The 23,520-nt window shown below is 43.5% G+C and overlaps 1 protein-coding gene across 2 annotated transcripts; it reads left to right on the plus strand.

Moving 5' to 3' along the window:
- The first annotated feature begins 51 nt into the window (after nt 1–51).
- TRA2B (transformer 2 beta homolog) lies at nt 52–17,641 on the plus strand. 2 transcript variants are annotated; one of them, XM_015871094.1, is made up of 9 exons: nt 65–182; nt 5,009–5,142; nt 8,942–9,104; nt 9,595–9,783; nt 11,068–11,183; nt 12,014–12,097; nt 15,509–15,571; nt 16,338–16,411; nt 17,235–17,641. In XM_015871094.1, the coding sequence occupies exons 1-9, from the start codon at nt 147–149 to the stop codon at nt 17,243–17,245; spliced, it is 870 nt and encodes a 289-aa protein (XP_015726580.1). In that variant the 5' UTR covers nt 65–146; the 3' UTR covers nt 17,246–17,641. The 2 variants fall into 2 exon arrangements, with proteins under 2 accessions (XP_015726582.1, XP_015726580.1); XM_015871096.1 differs by lacking the exon at nt 17,235–17,641 and having other exon boundaries at nt 52–182; nt 16,338–16,419.
- The last annotated feature ends 5,879 nt before the right edge of the window (nt 17,642–23,520 follow it).

Consider the following 23,520-nt stretch of genomic DNA (forward strand, 5'->3'; position numbering starts at 1 on the left):
GCTTCCCCTCACGTTCTTCTCGCGGTGGGCGGGGCTTGCGCGGCGTGCGGCTGACGTCACTTCCTCTGCGGACAGCGCTGGCGCCGGGGACGGTCGGGTCGGGTCGGCGCGGTGCTGGCGGTGGCGGGGAGTGGAGCGGAGGGACCATGAGCGACAGCGGGGAGCAGAACTACGGCGAGCGGGTAATACACGGAGCCGGAGCGCGCTGCCCGGCCGCCCCTCCTCCCTCACACGTCTCGCTCCGGGCGGGAGGAGCGGCCGCCCCCGTGTCGCCGTCGGGGTGGCGGCGGTGAGGAGGCCGCGGTGGAGGGAAGATGGCGGCGGGGATGGAGGAGGTGGGGGGCGTGCGGCGGGGCGGTGAGGTGAGGTGAGGCGGCCCGGCGCCATCTTGGGCTGGTGACCGGGGAGTGTCGACAGGGACAAAATGGCCGAGGGAGGGCGGCGCGGGCCGGGCCCGGTGCTGCGGGGCGGCATTCACCGGGCTGCGGCAATAAGGGGGAAGGCGGCACCTCAGGGCACGGGGTGTGGGGGGGGATGGCAGAGAATGGCAGAGCTGAGGAGGAACCCGCCGCCTCTTTGTCCTTTGTTATCCTGCCCTAAATCTGCATCGCCATCCGCTTCTGGGGAGATCTGCTTCTATTGCAGCTGTACCTGTTGTTTCTTAATCTCCGAGGTCTGTAGGTATTACTGCTGTGTTTTGCTTGTCTCAGAATCAGGCTGTAGCTTTTTTAACTTGTAGAACCGGGGATTGAGGGGGTGGTAGGGAGCTCAGAGCTTCAACCTTCGCTGTAGGGGTCAAAAGAATTGAAATGCGATGTAATAAAGCTGAAGGGGGAGGGAAATTGCGATGTCTTGTTGCATCTTTCTTTGAAAACGGCCTTTTTCTACAGTAAAGCTTGGTAGGATGTGAGCGTTGCTATTTCAGGGTAGGGTAGGTCAGTAAAATGTCATCCTTGCAGGCTGAGAACACTGGATGGAAATGGATACTGAAAACTGGCGTTAAGGAATCGACTTGTTCTGCCCCCAGTGCAGTCCATGCCGTTCTCACACTGGATGTGTTTCCCATTAGGGAGCATTGCATCTCACGTACCCAGGATAGGATTCTGCATGTTAAGTTTAAGCAGATTTAATTGCAGTTGTGCAAGTCAGGCTCAGAACCAGTTTAAGATGGTAGCTTAACTTCAGTGAAGCTTGTCAGGCTAACCTGCATAGGGCTTTATTTTGTTACAATGGTAGAAAGCATTAAGACCTTATTGTAGAGTCGTATTGAGACATAGAGTATGTCTGTTTCTATATTTGTGTACTTTTATTAAATAAAAGAAAGTAATGGACAGACCATCTGCACCGTGAACAAGGCTTAAAGTAAGTTGCATCTGACTAGAGCATGTTTAGAAGAATGTTATTCCTCTGTAGCTGTCAAGACTCATAGGTAAGTTGGATGCAGATACAGCCAGTTAGTTACATACTTGCTATTCTAGAGTAGATGAGGGAGAGGCTTTGTGAGTGTTACTACCATTGTTGGTGTGTTTGAATAACCAAAGCTTCTGTTTTACTCAGTGGCCTTCTATTTCCTTAAGCTGCAAGCACTGAAATTGACTTGCAGAGTAGGAACTCTGCTTGGATAAATAGTGAAGGGGATGACTTTACAGCTGGCTGTGAAGCTGTTCCAAGTCCACACTGCCAATGAGAGCTGTGCTCCTGGAAGTTGTGTTCCCGCTTTCTCCCTTGCAGCACTGTTTGTACAGTCAGACCTGGGAACAGAGTCAGCTGAATTAGTGCAGTTCCATTTCCAGCTGTGTGAGCCAGCCATAAATACCGTGTTAGTTCTGGGGATGAAGCAGCAGTGCTGGGTGCTTCCACACCTAATGGCACTTGCTGTATTGGAGGCAACAGGAACTTAAACTGTCTTATGTCATAGTTATGCATGTTTGTATTCTAAATGTTTCCAGTCAAATTCTTTCTCAGCTTATGCATCGTGATACAATTAAACTCTGGAAACTGAAGCTGAAGAAATAAGTGATACATTGCTTCAAGCACGGGAATATTGGCAGCACACTGTAACCAACTGTGGCTGTTTCTGAAGACACTCTTCGCTGTGACTGTGCTTGCTGGAGTGTGTGTAGTTATATAAGGCTTCAAAGGCAGCTGGTTGCTAGAAAGTCTTGCTTCCTCTGCCTTCTGCTTGTTTGCAGCCTGCAGATAGCTATTCACCCTGCAAATTAACCTGTAGTCTTAGGTTAGAAGCAGAGTAGTAACGCGATGCCACCAAGGTAGGTCATGTTTTGTGCCTCCTCCCCCAGCTTTTGGCCACACCTCCAGGTAGGCAGTGCTGTACCCTGAGCTGTCACACAGTAATATGGCTTTTTTTCTCTGGCAGCTCACAGTACTGAGGGATCAGGTGATCCTGAGCTTCAGGGCCACGAGTAGAAGCTGGTTTTTTTTGTTGTTTTCACTATTGGATCCATTGCTAAATTCAGCAATAGAACGGCTGTGTGTGAAACCCTGACACCCTGATTTGGTAATGCATAGTGGTAGGTTGTATACATTCCCTCAGGAAAGCAAGTAGGAACAGCTGATTTGGTAAGGATTTAGTATAAATAGCACCAGTAATACTGACTATTTGAAGTTGTGAAATGAATCTATAACTTACAGTTCTGAGTGAGGAAAAGCTGGATTGGGAAGTAGAGATATAACACAGTTCTGGTGTGAACCTGCTGCCTGTGGACACTTAGTCTGCACTTCAGCTTTTCCACATTAGAAACAGTGGAAGCACCAGTTTGAGCTGCTCACCAGGAGTATTTGATTATAGCAGGAAGAAGTTTTTCCCCTTGATGTGAGCTTGATGAATCTTTCTTTTTTTTTTTTTTTTTTCTTTAAGCTTGAAATTCACAAAGGAGCAGAAAGGAAAAGAAGGCACTGAGTTATGACTAAAACAAAGTAGTGGACGTCCCAGTATCAGTGAACAATGAGTCAAGCTTATATGGACCTTCATCAGGTCACATAATGGGGCATAAAATTTGGGGCTTGAAGATGTCAGCCATTTGCTTATGCTAATACCACTTTCCTGCTGTATTTCTTCAAAGCTTAATGACTTCCAGAAGCCCTGAGGAGGGTGTGCAGGGTGCAGCTGTGCGTGGTGCTCCTTGTTGCCTCCCTCCCACAGCAGTGTGTGTTCCTTGTCCTGTCGCTATGAGCCCTTCTGTCTTTGGGCATTGCTCCTCCTGCCTTGCTGAGCTCTGCCAGGAGGGTTATGTTCAGCAAGTAAGAGTGGATTCCCTCAGAAGAAGAACAGCCTTAGTTGGTTTATTTGTGTAATCCCTTCTTCAAATCTTTTTCCAGCTCTTTCTTTACCTCTGCTCAAAACTCATCTACGTGGGCTTTTTCTTTGGAAGGAAATAGCAGGTGTGGGGTGAACTTATTATTCAGGTCTCAGTATTTCCACTGCCCTTCGCAGGGTTGCTAAGTGTGCTGGCAATGGCTTAACACCCCTTGCTTGTTTTGGTGAAGAAAAATGTGGCTTTGACTAACTTTGCTTTCTTTCTATTGCTGTGAGTATTAATTAAAAATCTACTTCGCTGCAACTTCCTCTTGCCTCAGCTGTTATTTTACGGTGGGCGATTGTAAATAGCAAATCTCTGTGGTAAGTCACATGGGAGCAGCTGAAGTGCAATTCGACATAGGCTTAGCAAATAGGTTTCTGAATATCTGATACTGAATGCCTTCTAAGTTGAATGTTGAGATTGAAGAGATGTTAGAGATCAGATGTCTTAGAACATATCATGTCTGAAGGCCCTGATTAGGTTAGGTCCCTAGCAAAGCAGAGTGCAAGTAAATAACAGAGCAGTTGGGATATTTTCCAGAGCAGCAGTGTGTGAGTGTTTTACACAGAAGCCTGTTTGCACACTGGAAAACTCCCATTTGGAGGCATCAGGTCTGCACATGTAACCAGGCTGGTGCAGGCATAGCTGCAGAGCACTCCCAGCAAGCAGGCATAGCGTGCTATGGAGCGCTCCCAGCAAGCTTGCTGCCCATTAAGCGTGTCCCAGAAAGCAACGAGGGCGTGGAAGGAAGTGGCTAAAAGAGGAACTGCTCTGCTTTCTGCATTCTTCCACTTTGAGGCATCTCTGGCTGCAGCAGGGATTTCACTTCAGGCACTTCTCGTTGATTATTAAGTGTGCGGCTCGTTAAGTACCGAGTATGTGAGTTTCCTCGTGCTGACATTGATCTGTAGGTTATTAGTTGATCTGTTGTGCATTTGCTGTTAAATATAGGCATAAATAGCGAATGTAGTTACGTAGCGCTAAGCTTAAACTGAATCTGTCTATAAAATAATAGGGAAACGGTAGATACGATTCTGCTTATGTAGTAAAAGTCCAGAACATTATATATTTTTTTTCTAGTTTCAGTTTTGGCACTAGATTTTGATCCTGGAGTTTTTAAATATTCTTCATCCTGTTCTTTTTCTATTAAGGTTAATGGTGAAGAAGGAAAATGCGGAAGTCGCCATTTGACAAGTTTTATAAATGAGAATAATTTGAAGCTCAGGAATAAGTGAAGCTGAAATTTGAAAAAAAAGAAAGTGAATGCATGCTAATTATCAGACCAGAAGTCCCACTTGTAGAATATTGAGCAATTTGTGTGAAGTGGGGAAGATGAAAGAAGTCAGAATTTGAAACGGAAGAATGAAGAAAAAGGAATAAAAATGAAGTTAAGATAAGAAGTAATCTGGAATCTGAAAGCACTACGCTAAGTAATTACTAGTCTGTTTATGTGTCCCTGTATATTTTGCTAAACATGCATGCATTATCTGTTTAATAGCAAAAGTATATGCAGGGTAAAGAAGTGTCTACCAGGGAAAAACTTCTTAAAAATAATCTAGGCAGTTCTAATGCCAACTGCCCGGACACATAGATATGAATTTTTACCATTTATTTCACTGGAGCTTGTTTACAGACCGTAGGTAAAGCAGAAATTGTATACAAATTAGGCTTTCAATATCTGCGTGCAGGAATCCCGTTCTGCTTCCAGAAGCGGAAGTGCTCATGGGTCTGGCAAGTCGGGGAGACACACCCCTGCAAGATCTCGATCTAAGGAGGATTCAAGGCGTTCCAGGTCAAAATCTAGATCCAGGTCTGAATCCAGGTGAGTTTCTTTTTACCTCTTCCCCTCTCTCGGCGAGTCCAATGTCTTTGGATTGTTATGTCAGAGGTGAACTGAAGTGCACTACAGCCCAGTTCTGTTACCGGAGGTCATTGGTGATCCGTACACACACAAGGGGGCATGTATGGTTTCAGAATTCAGAAAGCTGAATGATCAAGTTAGATCTTATTGCAGCCCTATTTGAGAGGCTGCTTTGTAGGCTTGTATCTCTGCTGATCTGCTTTGTAGCTGGCCTGCCTCTGAAGTCTCTCTTGGAATAATGGCTGACTTCTGAACCTGAAGCTCTGGGAGCTCATGGGCACGTCACCACATTTTATGTTTTAGGTGACACTGTCTCGTTTTTTCCACTGTATGCTGTGATGTTTTAGAATAGTTGCTGATGCATTCTGTGAGAAAGGAGCAGATAAGTATCATAACAAACCCACCTTGACGTCTGTTTTAGCATTTCAACATGTATTAATTGAACTTGCAAACTAATTGCCTGAAGAGCTCTGAGGATTGGGCAGCTTCCTAAGCTTCCAGAAAAGTTGTGGAGAAAGTAACTTAGTGATTTATTCCACCATTGAACACATGACGATGACTCTAGGACTGCGTTACCAATCCTTTGGCTTATCAGCTAAGTAGGCTGTAGGCGGTGACGGCGTTCCCCTTGAAACTACTAATAGACATCTTACTGAGACACAAAATATGCCCATAGTCTAAAAATAAGGCATTAAACGTCAGGGCTACCCACTTGGCATTGGGCTTACCATGGGTGTTGTGCAAGGGGTACATAATTAAAAAGGAATGATGAAGAGGCAACAAAGCCAGCAGAAGGGTAATGACGTTATTTTCTGAAGAGCAGATAATTCAGTGCGGGATGAATGTACTGATGGTACCTTTAGTCATTTGTAAGCAGTCAGAGGAGAAAAACAAACAAAAGCTTGGGTTTCAGCGGCAGCATTTCCAGCTGAGCCGTTCACAATATGTTTTTGTGTGTAAGCTCTGAATTAGGTTTAGCAGAGCCTCAGGGTCAGGCTGTGGGAGGGATAACATTTCTGGAAGACATCATGCAGTCACCCCTGACGGAAAATGATGTTGTATATTGTGCTTAGGCTGAATTGGAAGGTCAGGATGAGCAGCCTGAAAGACTTTAGTGGCGAGGTGAATATCTTCTCAAGAATTTTGATAGCAGTCAGATGCAATTGTCTCTGATTTACACTTAACAATCCCTATAGTGCAAGAACAGAAATGTGAAGTTGAAGGACCAAATGCTTCATGTTGCTACTAGTGATAGAATTGAAGGACAGTTTGGGAAAGGTCCTGCCCAAAGCTCTATTCAAGACACACAACTCTGGGTTCAGATGGTGTTCTTGGAACTTTGTACAGTTGGGATTTTAAAGGCTTTGTGGGTGGAGACCACACATGCTCCATGAGGAACCTTTTAGAGTGGCAAGCAAGTCAAGACCCAGCCCAGCATGTTGTGTTGCACTGTAGTAACCCCTTGGGCTTCCACAGTCTTTGAAGCACTGCTTTTCGCTTGCAGGGTAACCTCAATGCCATGTAGGAATGCAGCCTCACATAGTTTGAAATGCTGCTAGAGGCAAACACAAGAACTGGGCCTTCCAAGTCTTGGTGCTGTGATCCAGTTTTACAAGTAACCGTGCAGATAATTTCCATTTACAAGGAACCTTTGAAATTGTACCATGGCACCTGACTTCTTTTCGATGAACAACAGTAGGTGCTTATGACTGCCACAGCTTCCTGAGCATTTAACAGCTGTCCTGAAAATACCTACAGCTGGAAATAACAAAAGTGTCTCGCAAGCTTAAGAGATGGTTCATTAGCAGAACTGCGAACTGTATGTAGAGCCAGTGTTTTTCAATCTGATTTTAAGTGCCATCGCACACGCTTGGATGTGGTCGTGAGCTCTGACTCTCACCAGAGATAGATTGTGAAGTCTGCCATAATGTGTGGTTGTTTCTGTTGCAAATATATTATTGAGCTGCTAGCTTTATGAGTGTGAGCTTCTGTTAGGATCTAATCTGTGTCTTTGTATATTTGCCATTTGGGGTGTGGACACTTCTGATTTGAGAAATCCAAAGCTGTTTTTCTTGAAGTTTCCATCAGTGAAATAGCAGATATTCTGCACAGACATTGTTGTCTTTGGTTCTTTGTAATGTCTAAGCAGTCCCTGATGAAGGAATATGACTTTCAGCTGTGATGGCTTTGCATTGGGGAGGAAAATGGCAGTAGTGTTTAGCATTTAAGATAGCAATATGACCAGTGTCTATTTAAAATAAGCCTTGTTCTAGTGGTTTATCTAGCTTAGAAGGGTCTATCTTTGTTCATTGTAGTGGGTGCATTCTGGAATGTGGAACATCGATTCTGTGTTTGTGTTCAGGCTTCCTGTACCAGAGGCTGAGATGTAACTGTGTGCACATGCTGAGTTTCTCGTTGTGTTATTTCATTGTCTTTTTATACCATCTACTCTGCCTCTGGGATGTTCCCTCTTCTGTTTCTTTTAGTATTATGTTCTTATACCCTACCTACCTCCCCAATTACCTGTTCTTTGTGCTTATCTGAGTGTTGTAATGGGACACGCTGAAGTCATTTCTTCTGGATGTGTACTTATTCTTCAAGGTGAGGAGGGCAAGACTAGCTGGGCTCACTTCTGAACAGGTCAAAGACAGAGATGTTTAACTAGTGACTTAACTAGTGACAAAACCCAATAGTGGAAGAAGCTGTTAAATACTCAGGAGGGAGTGAAAACTGGCTTGGATCAAAACCATCATCTGTCCCAGGGCAGTGCTTGGGCTACTGTGTGAAACCTGGTCCTGCAGCAGTGGCTTCTTGCCTTGGTCAGCTTCCACAAAAGGGGAAGGGTATTCAGGGCACAAATGAGAGCATGAATATGAGTAATTTATGGCTAAAGGTCCTTCGATATTAAACTGTTCAGTGCACTTCTTAGTCTTGAAGCCATTTTCTTTGTAGCCCCATGGAATGCAGATCATTCAGTGACTGCAAACAGCACACTGCACTTGGATGGAGCTGGTCCAGCACCTGCCTGGCTTTTCAGGTAGAGCTGTCTGCACTGGGAGAGCAAACTGTTGGCTTAGATGAAGGAACGGGAGTGTTTATTGGCCTTATTTACACAGAACTGGTGCTGTCACAAAACACTTCCAAGTTGAAGCAGGCTGAAATCACTGTGCAGCTGCACCTTTGCCTAAACACACTCAAAAGGTGAACTTGGAAACATGTATGAACAGCTAATGTTAAATAACTATTAAAACAGTAAAAGATAAATAGGTTTGCTACCACTCCTGTTAAACTCTGGTGTCTGTCATTGTGAACTCTGTACAAGAAGTATTTGTCTATCTGTGTCATTGAAGGCAGTGCTATTCTGAGTGCTAGAGTAAACAGGAGCGTGCACCTCTGCAGTTGTGCATGTGACAGTCATGTTTACTTTTAATTCCTGTTCCCTCTTTCTGCTAAGTCTTTTGGAGAGAATTGTCAGCTATTTTTGTTTAAATACTGCTGTAAATGTTCGGGGTGAGGCAAGTTTGAAGCTTTTTGAGGAACTGAAAAGCCAACCAAAATGTTGAAGCCCCTGTTTTGCAGTAATCTAACTGTTAAGATTGAGTGCTTGGTCCTTGAGATTAGTGACTGGATTGATTGTAGCTTAACCACGTGCCACCACAGGTTCTTAAAATATATTTGTTTAGACTTCTGCGTATGAATATCTGAGGTCCTTCTGAAGGGTTCTGGAAGAACAACACTGTCCTTCTTGTTTTTTGCTCAGATCTAGATCAAGGAGGAGTTCCCGCAGGCACTACACCAGGTCACGCTCTCGCTCCCGCTCTCACAGAAGATCCAGAAGTAGGTCGTACAGCCGGGATTATCGGCGGCGGCACAGTCACAGCCATTCCCCCATGTCTACTCGCAGACGCCACATTGGAAACAGGGTATGTGTGTTCTAGGTGTAGATTGCTGGTACGTAGTCATCAGTGTATCCTCAATCAGTCAAAGTTTAAAGCTGTCTTAGTGGTTTGTTAAGTAAGAGCTCATAAAGCAACTTTCTTCTAGCTGTTGAGTCTCAGGTGCCTGAGAGCAGTGGGATTCATGCTAAAGCTGGGGAGGAAGCAATAGCTAAAATGTATAATGTTATCCAAGCCTCTCTGTATCCATATTCAGCAGTCATCAACTAGTCTTTGGAGTGAAGACAGTATCTTTTTTTTCCTGTGCTGCCACTATGTTTGATACAGGGCTTCCAGAAATACAAAGTGTTTTTCTGAAAGAAGGCTTTTATATCTTTAGGATTGATTAGATTTGTGTCTACTTCAAAGTAACCCAGCTTTAGTCTCAGCAGTGTGTTTTTGTTGGGGGATTCAAACTTGTGCAATAGCTGGTGTAGCAAACAGGCATTTTTATTCTGATATCTGTCTCTTCCTTTAGGCGAATCCTGATCCAAATTGTTGCCTTGGTGTGTTCGGGTTGAGCTTGTACACCACAGAACGAGATCTGAGGGAGGTTTTCTCCAAGTATGGTCCAATTGCTGATGTTTCCATTGTGTACGATCAGCAGTCTCGACGTTCAAGGGGATTTGCATTTGTGTACTTCGAAAATGTTGAGGATGCTAAGGAAGTAAGTTGCTGTGGTGTGGACTGCATTCTGTACTGTATGTTCTATACCAGGATGTAGCCTGGGAAACTTGCTGCTTGACCTGTTAGCGTGACACAGAATCCTCTTGTGTTAATTGCTTTCACTAGATGAAATAAGCATAATGCAAGCTAACGCAACAATGTCTTCCCTGCATTCTAGAGCCTAAAAAGTACTTCAGACCTCACAATAAATGTCAGTCTTTGTTCAAAAGAGACCTCCTTTGTACTAGAGGAAATAGTGGAAGGGCATGATTTTGGTCTCTGTGGATTGAGTTGTCGTATAATTCACAAAAAGCAAACATCAACGTACTCTAGTGTGAACTGTGCCAACAAGAAAAGGAAAATAGAAACACGTGCTCTCTTTGCTCTTAATTAGGCATGTTCTTTCCAAACTTCACGTGTGATCTTCTGTTTAATATTAATGTTCAGAGTACCCCAGACTGGTGCTTCAGCGTTCTCAAATGCTCAGGTGCCCTATGGAAGCATTAACGTGCATTCTGTTTGCTTCTAGTGCCTCAAATGTAAAGGGAGGAGAAAATCTTCTTTCCAATTTAATGCCAGACAGGCATTAAATTAAAATGATATCGCTACTGAACAACAAACTACTGAATGTATGCTTACAAACGCTACAGAATGACCAGGGAAAGGAGCTTGCTAAGTGTGTAATTCTGCACTCAGGCCTGGCCTGGATAGTGCTGTGAATAGTCTCATCTTCTGCATAAATTCCACTTCATATTGTCTGGAGTGACTTTCCCCCCACCACCCCTTAAATTTGGCAAGAGACTTCTGTGTTAAGCTGAAGCTTTGAATGTAAGCTGTCCTGCATGGCAGGAAAAAGAAAAACAGTTTCAGATTTGCTTGTTATTACTATATTCAAGGTTAGGGTACAGTTTTAGAATGTCTTTGGAGAGGGGGGGTTCTATGCTGTTTGATGTTCCATGTTGAGGGAGTTAAGATTACTTGTAGAAGCGTTTTTAAAGGCTCTCCTCAATCATATCAGAAAGAGTGAAACCATGGGTAAGTTACATTCCTCACAGACATTTCATGCAATATAAGTTGTGTTAAAGTAGTTACTGAAGCTTATACCCAGCTGGCCTAGGATGTCTTAGAGTTTAGGTCAGTGATTAAGTGTGAGGCATAAGTGAAATTCAGAACTGCCTTAACTGAGATCTCTTAGGGCTTTTCTTAATACATCAAGCAGTGGTTAGGAATTTGTGTTGGTAGTAAAATTCATACCTACAGCTAAGTCTATTTTATCTGTGTTTAGGCTAAGGAACGTGCCAATGGAATGGAGTTGGATGGAAGAAGAATCCGGGTAGACTTTTCCATAACAAAAAGACCTCACACGCCTACCCCTGGAATCTACATGGGAAGACCCACTTAGTAGGTTACTGTTGTGGCATTTTTTCCTCTGGAAGTGTAAGGGTCAGGATACATTGTGTCCTGTATTTTAAAAGACAAAATAACAGCAACAAAACAATTTCTCAGTGGCTGATCTGAGGTCAGTTTAGATTACAGTAAGCAGAAACTTATGTCCAATAGCTATGCAGTCCAAACATAAGCTGTCTACACATTTAAGTCTGCAGTAAGAATTTTGGATAAGTTCTAAATTATTTCAAGTTGTTTCTGATTAGTGGATGTTCCCCTGTGTGCTCTCAAACACCAGTGGCTTTGTAAGCTCTAGTTTTCAAGCATCCCTCAACAAATACTACTGTGCAGCTTTGCTACAGTTTACCCTATTAAACATTTGACAAAGTTACTAAGAATGTGAGTTGTTTTCCCAAGTCAATTCTCAGTTGTTTTCTCAAGATTTTCTGGTTACAGAGCTGTTGGCTGTGTATTGGTGTTGTATGGAGGCTCTAAGTTTATTTTTTTGATGGAGAAATTCATCCAAAAGCTTTCTGGGAGTAAGAAGTGAATGAGGAGTTGGGTACAGGCACATAGAATTCCTTGTGTGCCTGCCTTAAAATGGTGAGAGGTTTCAGAACAGAGAGGAAAGTAGCTGCTTTAGAGATCAAGCATTTTAAACAGCAGTGTTAAGTAGTTCTGTTTCCATCTGCATCACTGGGAAACACTCATAGCATCACCTTAACTGTGAGAATGGAAGACAGTAACTTAAGTGAGTTAAAAAGGGATATGCTTGACTGACTGCACTGCAAACAGAATTGATGTTTTATGTTTTCTTAAATGAAATTCTCTTTTATTACTTGTAGTGGCAGCTCACGGCGACGGGATTACTATGACAGAGGATATGATAGAGGATATGATGATCGTGACTATTACAGCAGATCATACAGGTGAGGCGATGTTTGTAGTGCTGAACTACTTCAACTTTGTTCTACATGTGTGTGCCAGAATATTTCTGTGCTCATTCTAATTGGAATCTCCATATACCTCTACAAAAATAGCTGGTCAAGACAAATGAGGTTGGTCAGATATGAGAAAAATACTTTGTGCTGTTTCACAGGAGCGTGGTTTATTCTGTACTGCTTCTTTAAATTGATGAAAAACAAAGTACCATTCTCTGTACTCACGTTTCTTGTTCCTCTCCCAGCATTAACATGATGGGTGTACAGGTGTCAATCTGATATTTGAGTTTGCAATTTGATGCCAAATTAGTTTTTGAATGTAGTAGACAACAAGTAGGATGTTTCAATGGTCACCATTGAACAATTATGACATCTCAAATGTTGCCACAGCAAAGAATCAGATATAAGAGGATTACTTGTTCTGTACTCGAAGCTTGTTTGGCAAGGCTTTTTTAGCATACTCTTATCAGGTTGGATGAGGATGTTCTCCTGCAGGGACTTGTGCTTTTTATTTCTGTCTGCAGTCTTAGGTTTTCAACAGTACAGTGAAAGTGCTGAATATCCCGGTGGCAGCATAGGTTGTTGGAGGGCTTCTAAAGCTGATAGAAAATGTGTTGAAAACTCAGTTGGCACTTAATTGGTTTTGGTGGCACAGCCAGCTCTATATTGTGTTCTCTGTTATGACTGCCCGGAGGAGTTGTGTCATGTGAAATTCCCAGAATTTGACTCAAACACGTTAAATTGGACACACAGATGACACATTTCATTATTTTATTTTAATCTAATTGCCTGGTGTACCTTTGGTTGCAGAATCATAGAGCCGTTCTGAGTTGTTTGCTGTGCTTTAATGCATCAGCACTGGGTACATCTATGACGGTTGCTTGATGACAGTGTTTGGAGAAGCATGAGTTTGAATTCTGTTGTTCACTTATAGCTCACAATGAACAATCTAAATCCTGAGATCTGAGCTTTTGCAATGTGCTCTTCTGGATATTTACATTTGTATGGTCTTTCTCAGTCACTTTGGGCAACTGTTTCCTCCTTCCTGTCCTACTACTTGCAGGCACTTGTTTTTTCCAGCCTGTCATCAAGGATTTGGTCTGTTTCTCTCTTCCTTGCCTTTCTGTACTTCAGCTCTGCAGGGGCTGGGGGAGGATTAAGGTGCTTCTGCATCACGACAGTGAATGCTGGAGACACAAGTGCTTTGCTCATAGTTCTGGGAAAGAGTATTTTCTGCCTTAAAAAACAATTCATTTCCCTGCTACGTCAGTGGCTTTGAACGTCAGGGTTAAGCTGTTACAAGGACAAGATATATTGGTTTTCATCTTGCCAGCAATTGTACATAGGCTTCCACATGAAGTAGGTGAGACCTGAAAGTAGCAATTTGACCAAGCTTTCTGCATGCGGTACAAAAGCTTGCTCAGAATAGTGACAATTATCCTCGTTTTACTTAATGTCCTAAAGATAATGAAGTGAAATCTAGCAGACAAAACAGCTGAAGCAGCTCCCAAAATTGTTGGGGAGCAGAGAAGTCTTGCAACATAATCAAAGCAGTCTAAGTGGTGCTTCTAGCTTGTTTCTCTCCTTTATTCTTCCTCCTAGGAAGAATTGTGGTAAACTTACAAAAATGACAAAAGCATACAGAGACCAGAAAAAAAAACACAGGGCTCTGGAATGTTTGATAAGAGTTTTATATTGCCAGTTTTTCTTCTTGACTTTGCTCATGGTACAGATCTTCTTTTACACAGGGTTTATCAAGGTTTTCTGGCTGTCCTTGCTTGTTTGTTTTTAATATGTAACTTATTCCTCAGTTTAGATTGTGGTAGTTGTGTCTTTATGTTTTGTGGCTCTTGATGTTGAGCTGTGGCTCAGATCTTTTTGTAAAACATTATCAGAAGTTTACATTATTTCACTTCTGAGTGCATACTACTGAGAATAGATGCAGAGACTGATATTGACTGTGCATAAAGAAGAGGACATGAATTAGAGAAGGAGGGAGTGAACTGCTTCAGTTAAGAGTGCTGGTTTTAGTGTTACCAGAATTCATAGCCATGCTTTAGTTCAGCTCTTGCAAGCAGTTGTGCTCCAGGCCATGTTCTGACCTTCCTGTGTGCTCTCCCATTTTGTCTCTGTCATGTGATATTTAGGGCTTTGGGGTAGATATACTCCCGAGTATCGACAGTTCCAGCAAGAATGATTCCCATCCCCTAAAATAACAAATCTTTGTGAGGCTCACTGCATAACTTTTCTAATGTCTTTTCAGATACTGATATTGCAGATATGGAAAAATAGCAGATAGAGCAGATGCAGACATCTTTGACTTTCAATCTTTTTGTGTGTATCTGCTTTACAAATATCATGGTCTTTACTAGTTAAATACTTAGTAATTATCCTGCAGGTATTGCTTGTTTGAAGGAGAGATCAGAATAGTGTTGCTTATGCTGTGGGTTCTTCCTTGAATAAGGGAAATGGGATATATAAGTTCTAAATCCTGAGCAGCAAGTGTTACACACTAGTACTTGACCCTAGAAAGTCAATGAGTAATAATTACTTTACATTTTCTTCCTTATTTGCTTTCTGTGCAATGAAGCCTGAAGGGATATATAATGCAGGATGGAATTGTCATACTGAAATTCTTCTCATGTTGCTGTAGAATACTTAGCCTGCAAAATAGAGAAGACTTCTTTGGGGGGGGGGGGAGTAAAAGAGGAGACTGCTGGATAGAAGTGTAGTGGATTTTTTTTTTGACTGTTGTATGATTATGCCTTTTTGAGCTGTGAGAGCTCTGTGGTAGTCACACCTGTTCCGTAATCCAAACTTGATTCAGGAGTGCTTTGCTATATCCGAGTCTGTGGAAGTAGTAGATCAGCTTCTGCATATTGTTTAAGTATTATCATCTGTTGCTTTAGCTCTAGGGTACTTCTGTATAAGTTGTACTACTGTTCTGAAGATGCCTTTGTTGAAGCATGAAGTGTTATGGGTGTCTGCCTCAAATGTGGCATCGACTTGGTCATCTTTCCTTAGGACAGCAGTCTGATCTCACTGCTTAAAAAACAAATAAGATTGTGTGCTTTCAATGGCCAAGCATCTGAAAATAGAAATGCCCTTAAAAGCAGGGGCTTTGTGATTTCAGAGCAGTACAGCTTCTTGAAGAGTGTGATGTAAAATAGAGTATTGGCCAGCTAAGTGCAAGACCTCTAAAGCTGCACCTTGCCACTGTACTCAGCTAACTAATTCCTGGGAATCAAAAATGAAGGTAGTAGGGAAGTAACAAAGCGCTTATCTAGTTAAGCTACCAAATGTTTTCTTGTCTTTATCATATGCTTGAGCATGATTTTCACTTGTATGGTGAGCTTCTTTGTGAAATATTCAAAAACCGCTCTGCTTCTGTTTTCACAGAGGAGGCGGCGGTGGTGGAGGAGGAGGATGGAGAGCTGTTCAAGACAGAGATCAGTTTTACAGGTATGCCAGGAGATCATCTGGTGTCGGGTAAAAAATAAATGGAAACATTCTTCTACGTGGCCTCTTTGGGATGTTTGAATCGAGCTTGAGGATGTCTTCAAATGCAGTAAGAGCAATGGGGCAACTGTTGAATGCTTGAGAATCTTGGATGAGCAGTGGAATTTATTTCAAAGGCTTCCTCGTTATGTGAAGGGGTGAGGTTAGTATGGAGGCAGGTTAGTGCAGCTTTACACAAGAAAAACTTGTGATCTGTGCCAAGAAGTTAATGTCCTGAGTAGTTTTTGGGAATTACTGTTAAAGGGATTAGAGAAACGAGGTGAAGAACTGAAAAAATTGTGGTTGGATTGAAGAGCTATCCCAGAATTTTGGGGGTGGGATTTGTTGGCAGCAGTGACTGCTGTTCAGGTTGATTCTTCATCTAGACAAGTATTTCAAATTCAAAGTTAAAGTGTGATTGGGCTTTTGCTGCTTCTTTGGGATGCTCTTGGCTTGAAACAGAAAATTCATCCATAGCCAAGTGTGAGTGTAGGAGGGCTTATTTTCTTTATTAGTCCAACGCAATATCAATCTGGCCCTGTATTCATAAAAAGACTTTAATAAAACTCATGTCATCTTTGCTCTCCAGTAGAAACATTGATCAGGTCTTCATACTCATGTTAGCTTTCCTGAGTACATTATTGATTGAGATAACAGTATCTAATAGCGCTGCTACCATTCATCACCCATAGGATTTAAGAGGGATTGTTTCTGTTGCCTTACTTTGCAGGAGGAGATCACCATCCCCATATTACAGCCGAGGGGGCTACAGATCTCGATCCAGATCTCGATCCTATTCACCTCGTAAGTAACATTAGAGTTCTCGTGTCAAAAGCTGATTTCCACTTCACCTGAACTTCTTCCTTTGAGCTTTCCCATCCCTAATGACTTCAGTGTGGTTGTATTTATGTTGTTCTAAGTTTCCCTTTAAAGTTGCACTGAGCATGTGGCAACCTTGAGGGTAGAGCAAATATTTAGTTTGCAACAAAATAAACTAGGTAATACTGCTTTTTTTTTTTTTTTTCTTTCTCTGAGGTGGCACTTCTCTCTTGGGAGCTCAGTTGAACAGCAGTTTGTAGCACATCGAGAGCTTGGTTAAGTGTAGACCAGTAAGGCTGAACTTTCAAGTCGCAGAGGTTCTGGTATTGGAACTAAATTTCCTGATGCAATGTAGAAAAGGGGAGGCTAAGTTAATCCAGGATCTGAGTGGTGCTTTTCTTCAAAATAGCTTATTTGCATGACAGATAAAGCTGTATTTTGGCAGAAAGTTAATAAGAATGCAGTGGCATTCCTAGCATATTCCCCTTGTAATGGATACACTTAGAATGAATGTGCTGTGCTCTCAGCATTCTCATACTTACCCTTTGTGTCTGAAGGAAAACAGGTGGAACTGTGCTTTTACTGATAGTAGGGAAACTGGCTTCAGCCGCAGCCACAGTTACACATACCAGCTGTGTGCTGAAACATCAACCCTGAGTCTATCTGATGTGACTGGAACTTACTGACAGAATAGTGCTGATGTTAGGGAGATCCCTGGGCACTCTAAGCAGACTCGGTGTGCAAGTGAAATCTTTAAAGACCTACTAGTATTTGGAAGTCTAATTCTGTGTATTTCTTTTTCTTTCAGGTCGCTATTAAAGCATGGCATGTAGAGGAATTTCTAGCTACAGCCTTTGAGTTGAAATTGCGAGTTTGTGGACAATATTTTTATTGTCTCGTCTGTTTAAACAAGTGAACAGTGCCTAGTGAATAGGTGACTTTTACACCTTTTATGAAGAATACTTCTGTGATGCTGTTTCATTCTGCATATTTGTGTAGTTTGGTGCTTTGTTCCAAGTTGTGTTTTGAAAGGAGTATGTTTTGCATGTATTTTTTTAGTCTCAATTTTGACTCCTGAAAGGTTTCTATTGTAAAAACAAACTGTTCAGTTAGTTTTTTTCTACTGATTCCAAGGTATTCTGAAGATCAAAACCTGTGTAAAGTGCTTTCAAAAAGTGAAAAATAAAATAAAAAAGTTTGATTTTTTTTTTTCCAGTGCTTTTGACAAGTATAAATTATGGGTTGAAAAGGGACGCCCACACGTACACAATATTCCATAATCTATGGCACAGAGTTCATAAGTAAAGTTCACACTCAGATTGTGTTGTTGGGTAATTGTTTTCTAATTGTAATACCTTCAGGTATATAAATCCAGTGCGTAGAGAAGTCCACTAGCATGTACAGTAGCAGGAGGAAGGAACATCACTCAGTGACAGTGTACACATGGAGCAGGACATCTTAGAAACGTACGGTAATACTGCTGAGCTTTGGTTGGGGGGGTCGGGGGGTGAGCTGCTAGCAGATGCTTTATCCCATATAAGATGTAATCCTTTAAGGAGAGCTCAAAAGGGGGCAGAGGGTTTCCTGGGAAGTAGATATCCACACGCTTACAAAAGGCAATGTAATAATGCTTAGGTTATGTTGATTTCACTTTTTTTCTTTTTGAAAGTACCGGCATATCTTTACCTGCATATGAGGCTGAAATGCTGGAGGCAGTATGACTCAAATAATGCTTTCCTTTCACTTTCCTACTTAAAGCAGTCAGAAGTACCATTTTTGCCAACTTGGATTCATGAGTATCATACACTTAGAGAGATATTACTTGCAAGATTTGGGAACAGTGTGGAGCTATGTCTAACTAGAACAGCCTCCAGCCCAGTAGCACAGGTGACCTGTATCTTGCAGTAGGTCTGGAGTAAGTGCAATTTAGTACTAGAAAGTCAGAGATTTTCAGAGATATTCTTCCGTGAGGTTGCACCAGAGGGAGAGGATCAATGATTGGAAACTTGGTACTGCAGTCTTACTTTTGAGAACACCAATCCTGGTTCTATGGTCCGCTATGCAGACTGTCAGCAATAGAGGGTGCCACCAAGGCCATCACAAGTTGGGATTTAAGTGGTAAGACATTGGTGTGAGCTTGCTTCCTCCCCTTCTCCAAATGCTTTAATTTAGCAAGTGCTTATCTACTGATGTAGTGTCTGAGCTATACCCCAGTTCTTTTCAGAGGTGGTCGTTTGACCCTGAATCTGTTACATGTCTAGAAGACTGGGCACATACCATCTTACTGCATAGTGAGTTTATGTAGTTGAATTCACGTGCTAATTATTTTTTACCACACTGTAGAAAATGCATTGAGTTTTCTGTATTGGTTTACAGCGAGTGTATCTTGCATAGATTTAGCAGTATATTCATTTCTGAAGTCAGTTATATTCTGTACTGATGTAGGAAAAAAACGTGCTTCAGAGAGCAAAAGGGGAAAGCAAGTTTCAGCACATTCTGTGCCACTGCATGAAGTAAGAGATGGTATTCTAGGGCCTGAAGAAATGAGCCCTACCTGCAGCATCTTTGCAAAGGCCAGCAATACTGACAGCAGTGTGCCAAACATCTTGCAAAGGGAAGTTTCTACAGCTACTGAGGTATTCTTTTATTTCAGTTTTTATTGTATCTATAAGAATTGTTAACAAGTTTTCAGCACTGATTATTTTTAATGGAAGTTAATAGTAATCTCTCTAACCCAGCCTATATCTCCATTCAAACCTGTAGCAGCTTTCTGTGCTGGAAGATGGCAGGCAGCCCTTTACCCATTGCAGCTTGAATGACTGAGCATTGTTTCTGATCAGTGCAATTTCTAGGGCTGTGGTTATGAACACAAGAATGTTCTTTCCACCTAAAAGTGGAGTTGCTGTGTGGTGCGGCCTTTCTGCTTTGCAGAGCAGGGAAGCTGTTTGTTCTTTGGACCACGTTTCATTAGTCACTATCTTGTACATCCTTTGACTCATGAAACTGGGGTTGACGAATACAGAGTCAGGAACTTGTGTCCTCCGGTAAGCTTTTTTGTGTTTTAGTAAAACGAGGATTTCACAATCTGCAATGTGCTTCCTGGCAGCTGAGTTTGTCTGATGGCCTGTTAATGCTCAAAGGCATCCTCCCACTCCTACCCCATACTCTCACACCTGGTAGTTCTGAGAAGTCCTAAATCCATGCTAGTAGGATCAACTGCATCCAGAGCTGGTCAAGATGTGTCTCAGAAGAGCCTCTTGTCTGGGTGTTTCCTGCTGCTGAATCGCTCGAGCTGCTTGTCAAGCCCAGAAACAGCCCCTGGTGAGATGCCCCCCAGCGTGTGTAATGCTGCCCTGTTGGGCAGGAGTGACGGATTGCTGTGGTATGTGATGCATTTCTGAAACACGCCTGAATCACTGTGGGATGTCCTCATGCTCTGCCAGCACTGAGCACAGGGACAAGCCTATCCTTAACTTCAGGAGAAGCTGGATAGTGGCAGTGCATTTGTGCACCAGAGACTGCAGGGAAAGATGGAAACACATCACAGAAGGGCTGCAAAGATAGTCCTGACCTCTGCCATAGTGGGGGCTGCAGAATGTAGGCACTTCTCTGTGCAGTTTGCTGAGAAGAGGCCTTCAAGCCCTGCTCAGGAGATGCCACTAGTGACACTGAGTCACACTGCTATAGCACAATCAAAGCAACATCTGTTGGGTTGTTGCGAAGCGCCCTGCATTGACCCTCTTTCCTGCAGACACTGAGGCAAACAAGGTCTTATAAGTGTGTGGGAAACAAAACAATGGAAAGGTTACAGGAAAAGCTGATAGGTAGCTGTGATTGTGCAAGTCAAGGGCTGCACTGGGGGGGTGGATGAAGAGCTGCAGAGCCAAGGTGCCAGTTGGGTGAGGAGCTGTCAGATTTTTGGGTTCTAAGGAAACCAGGCGATGTTCATGCTGTAGCATCTTACCCTGTGAGGATTAGGCAGTTTCATAGAATCCCAGTATGGTTCAGATTGGATGGGACCTCGAGAGACCCAGCCCTCTGCTGTGAGCAAGGCTATCCATGCTAAGGGGGGTGCAATGTATCTGCTCTCACTTGGATGTCAGGAGGGGACAGGTTTCCTGTGCTGACCTGACTGTTCAAGCTGCACCTCTGCACAATGGGGTGCTACATCACAGCTCCCTAGTTTGGCTTTGGGTAATTTCGTCATTTGTGTATTGGTTCCAGTAACTCCAGCATAAAAAATAGAGGTTTGTGTGGCTGTCCTGGGTCTGCATCTCTGGGACGTGGCTTTTGCTTCAGAGACTTGGTCCTCGATACCCATACCTTTAAGGTCATGTTAGGACAGCCATCAAAACCCTTTGACCTGTTGTGAAAGAGCTGTTAGTGCATCTCTATTGAATCTGCTGTGTCTGGGTCATGCGCAGCCCTGGAGGAGGTGTAATTCCTGGAGACCATCACAGTCCACCTCTAGGATTTTTCCATGCTCTTTTGTAACAGCCAGGAAAACAGCTTGATAATCTTCACTCGTGTCCTTGCAAACAGTGGACAAAAGTACTACGTGTATCTTCCAACCAAACTGTCCAGTACCTTCTCAAAACAGGACTAACAACACTCTGGATGCTGTAGTGCTCAGTGCTGCTGATTGCAGCTCTTCTCCCTGTCTCTCCATGGCAGCTGCTTGTTTTCTTGTTAGATTTCTTAAAGCCCAAAGGATGGTTTCAGGGAAGCTCACAATGAGATCTGAGTGTTTGCAGGCCGCTCCCTTAGCAGCAGAGTGCCAACATTACTATCACCATCCTGCTCCTTGATACTGTGCAGCTCGGCTAGGAGTGGATACACAGAGAGTTGGGAAGAGGAGATGTTTGTATCACAGTTCCTGAAAATCCATCTTTTGTTAGGAGCTCTGGCAGGACCAGAACAGTTTATTCTGTGAAACTGATGCTGTATTTCTCAGACTGCCCGTGGCTGTGCTGGATTTGCTCTACCTTGAGCCTGTGGGTCCTTGACACGTATCTCAGGCTCTTTCTGGGGACAAATACCTGTAATAAACCACATCCAGAGCCCATGTGCTTTTGTGCCTCCCTGAGCAGGCTGCAGCTCCCTGCAGCATATTGTGGCATCTACAGTCACTGCTGCTGCTTGACCAGGAAGAGAAAATAAGTCAGCGTGCAAAGGAACCGAGTTGGTTTGGAGGATGGAAGGGTTACCTGGGGGCTATTTGATGCCTTCTGTTTGGCCCTGCCCCTCTGGCAGATGTTTGCCTGCCTGCTCCCAGCATCTCCAACCAAGGAATGTCCCCAGCTCCTCTCCTGTATCGGATCAACCACGAGCTCCCTTCTCCCCCAGATTTTTCCTGTTTTTTCAGAGCAGCCCTTCACGCACAACATGAGCCTGTTATCTCCTCCTCCAGACTAAACAATCCCTCCTTCCACCTTCCCTTCCTCTCACCTATTTTTTTTCCTCCTTTTTGTCTCACTGCTGCCTCCCAGATGTGTTACACAACCTAAGTCATCTTAGAGAGGCACGATCTTATTGCATTCCCACCTGCACCACTCTTGGAACAAAACCTGAGCCCTGCACACTCCTAAGGTCCATCACAACACTGGGATGGCATCAGAAAGAAAGCAGCGAGCTCCTTCTGCAAAGCCCAAAACAGTGGGCAGGGGGATGAGCTCATGTGGGAGCTCTGCGTGAAGTATTTGGGCAGGAGGAGCTGAATATAGGCACGCAGCATCGGTATTTTTCAGTTCAATGAAGGCACGAAGCCGGCAGCTGCCTTGTGCCCACGGGATGGGAAGCACCAGCTCCTACCACCCTCCCTCCTCACAAGGCTCCTACGAGCATCCCCAAAACGTGGCTCCCGATGCTGAGCCTGGCAGGAGCTGTGCCGGGAGCGAAGAAGAAGAAATTGGAGGAGAAAGGATTCTTCTGGCTTTGCATCATCGCAGTCTGACCACATCTATTTTTGCTGTACGCATGGCATCAAGCACCCGTCACCGCTATTCCTACCCGGTCGCACCGCCGCATGACGGCCACCAGCAGGGAAGGGGCTTTGCTCTCGTTGGCTTTGCTGCACACCCGGGGAATCCACTCACCACCCTGCGGCCATTGGCTGAGGACAGCTGGCAGCAGGCACAGCGCTGCCCTCCAAGGACACTTGTTCCATCCAGCCAGGCTGGGCTCAACCACCTTAATTTAGGCTCCGCTCACAGCCGCTTTCATAGAGATACGGCCTTGTTGCAGGGAGCTCCTAGTTACTTGGGGTGCCCACAGAGCATCCACACCCACCAGGGCAGCCCATGGCATCGGGCTGAGGACAGGTGCTGCTTGTTGCAGGGTTGGTCAGCCTGGGGGCTTTGCCAGCAGCATCAGGGATATGCTGGGCTCCTGGAGCATCCGAAGCAGCACACTGACTGTGTGGGCTTCCTTGGCTGCCCTTCCTTTATTTTCCCCTTTCATTTATTTCTTTAGTTTTCCGTTCCTTCTCTTTCACCCCTTGTCATTTCTTTTGTTTTTCTTTTTTCCCCATTCTTTTTCCCTTTTAATCAATCTTTATTCCCCTTCTATTTTTTGTTACCTTTACTTTCACTTTAATTTCCCTTTTTTACTTTTCTTCATTATTTACTTTTCCTTCTTTCACCTTCTTTTTTCCTTTTCAAATTCATCTTTTCCATCCCTTTCTCTGCCCCCTTTCATTCTTTCCTTTTCTTTTCCACCTCTTTTCCTTCCTTCCATCCCCTTTTCATTTCTCCTTTTCCTCTCCCCTCCCTTTTTTCCCTTTTTTTCTGTTCCCTTTTTCCCTTCCCAATTTGCCTTTCTTTTCCCTCTCCTTTCCATCCTTTCTGCTTTTACCTTTCCTTCTTTTCCTTCCCTTTCCCTTTATAAATCTCCTTTTCCTCTCCTCCTTCCATCCCTTCTCCCTTTCCTTTTCCTTTTCACATTTCTTACACTTGTTTCCCTTTCCTTCTCCTCTTTCCCTTCTTCCCCTTCCCAATGTATCTCTCCCTTATTTCCTTGTACCTTTCATTTCATTCTTCGTTCTGTTCTCTGTCCACCGTTTTCTTTCCCTTTCCTCTTCTGTTTTTTCTTCTACT

The sequence above is a fragment of the Coturnix japonica genome, chromosome 9 (genome assembly GCF_001577835.2).
Source record: "Coturnix japonica isolate 7356 chromosome 9, Coturnix japonica 2.1, whole genome shotgun sequence".
NCBI classification, from domain to species: Eukaryota; Metazoa; Chordata; class Aves; order Galliformes; family Phasianidae; genus Coturnix; species Coturnix japonica.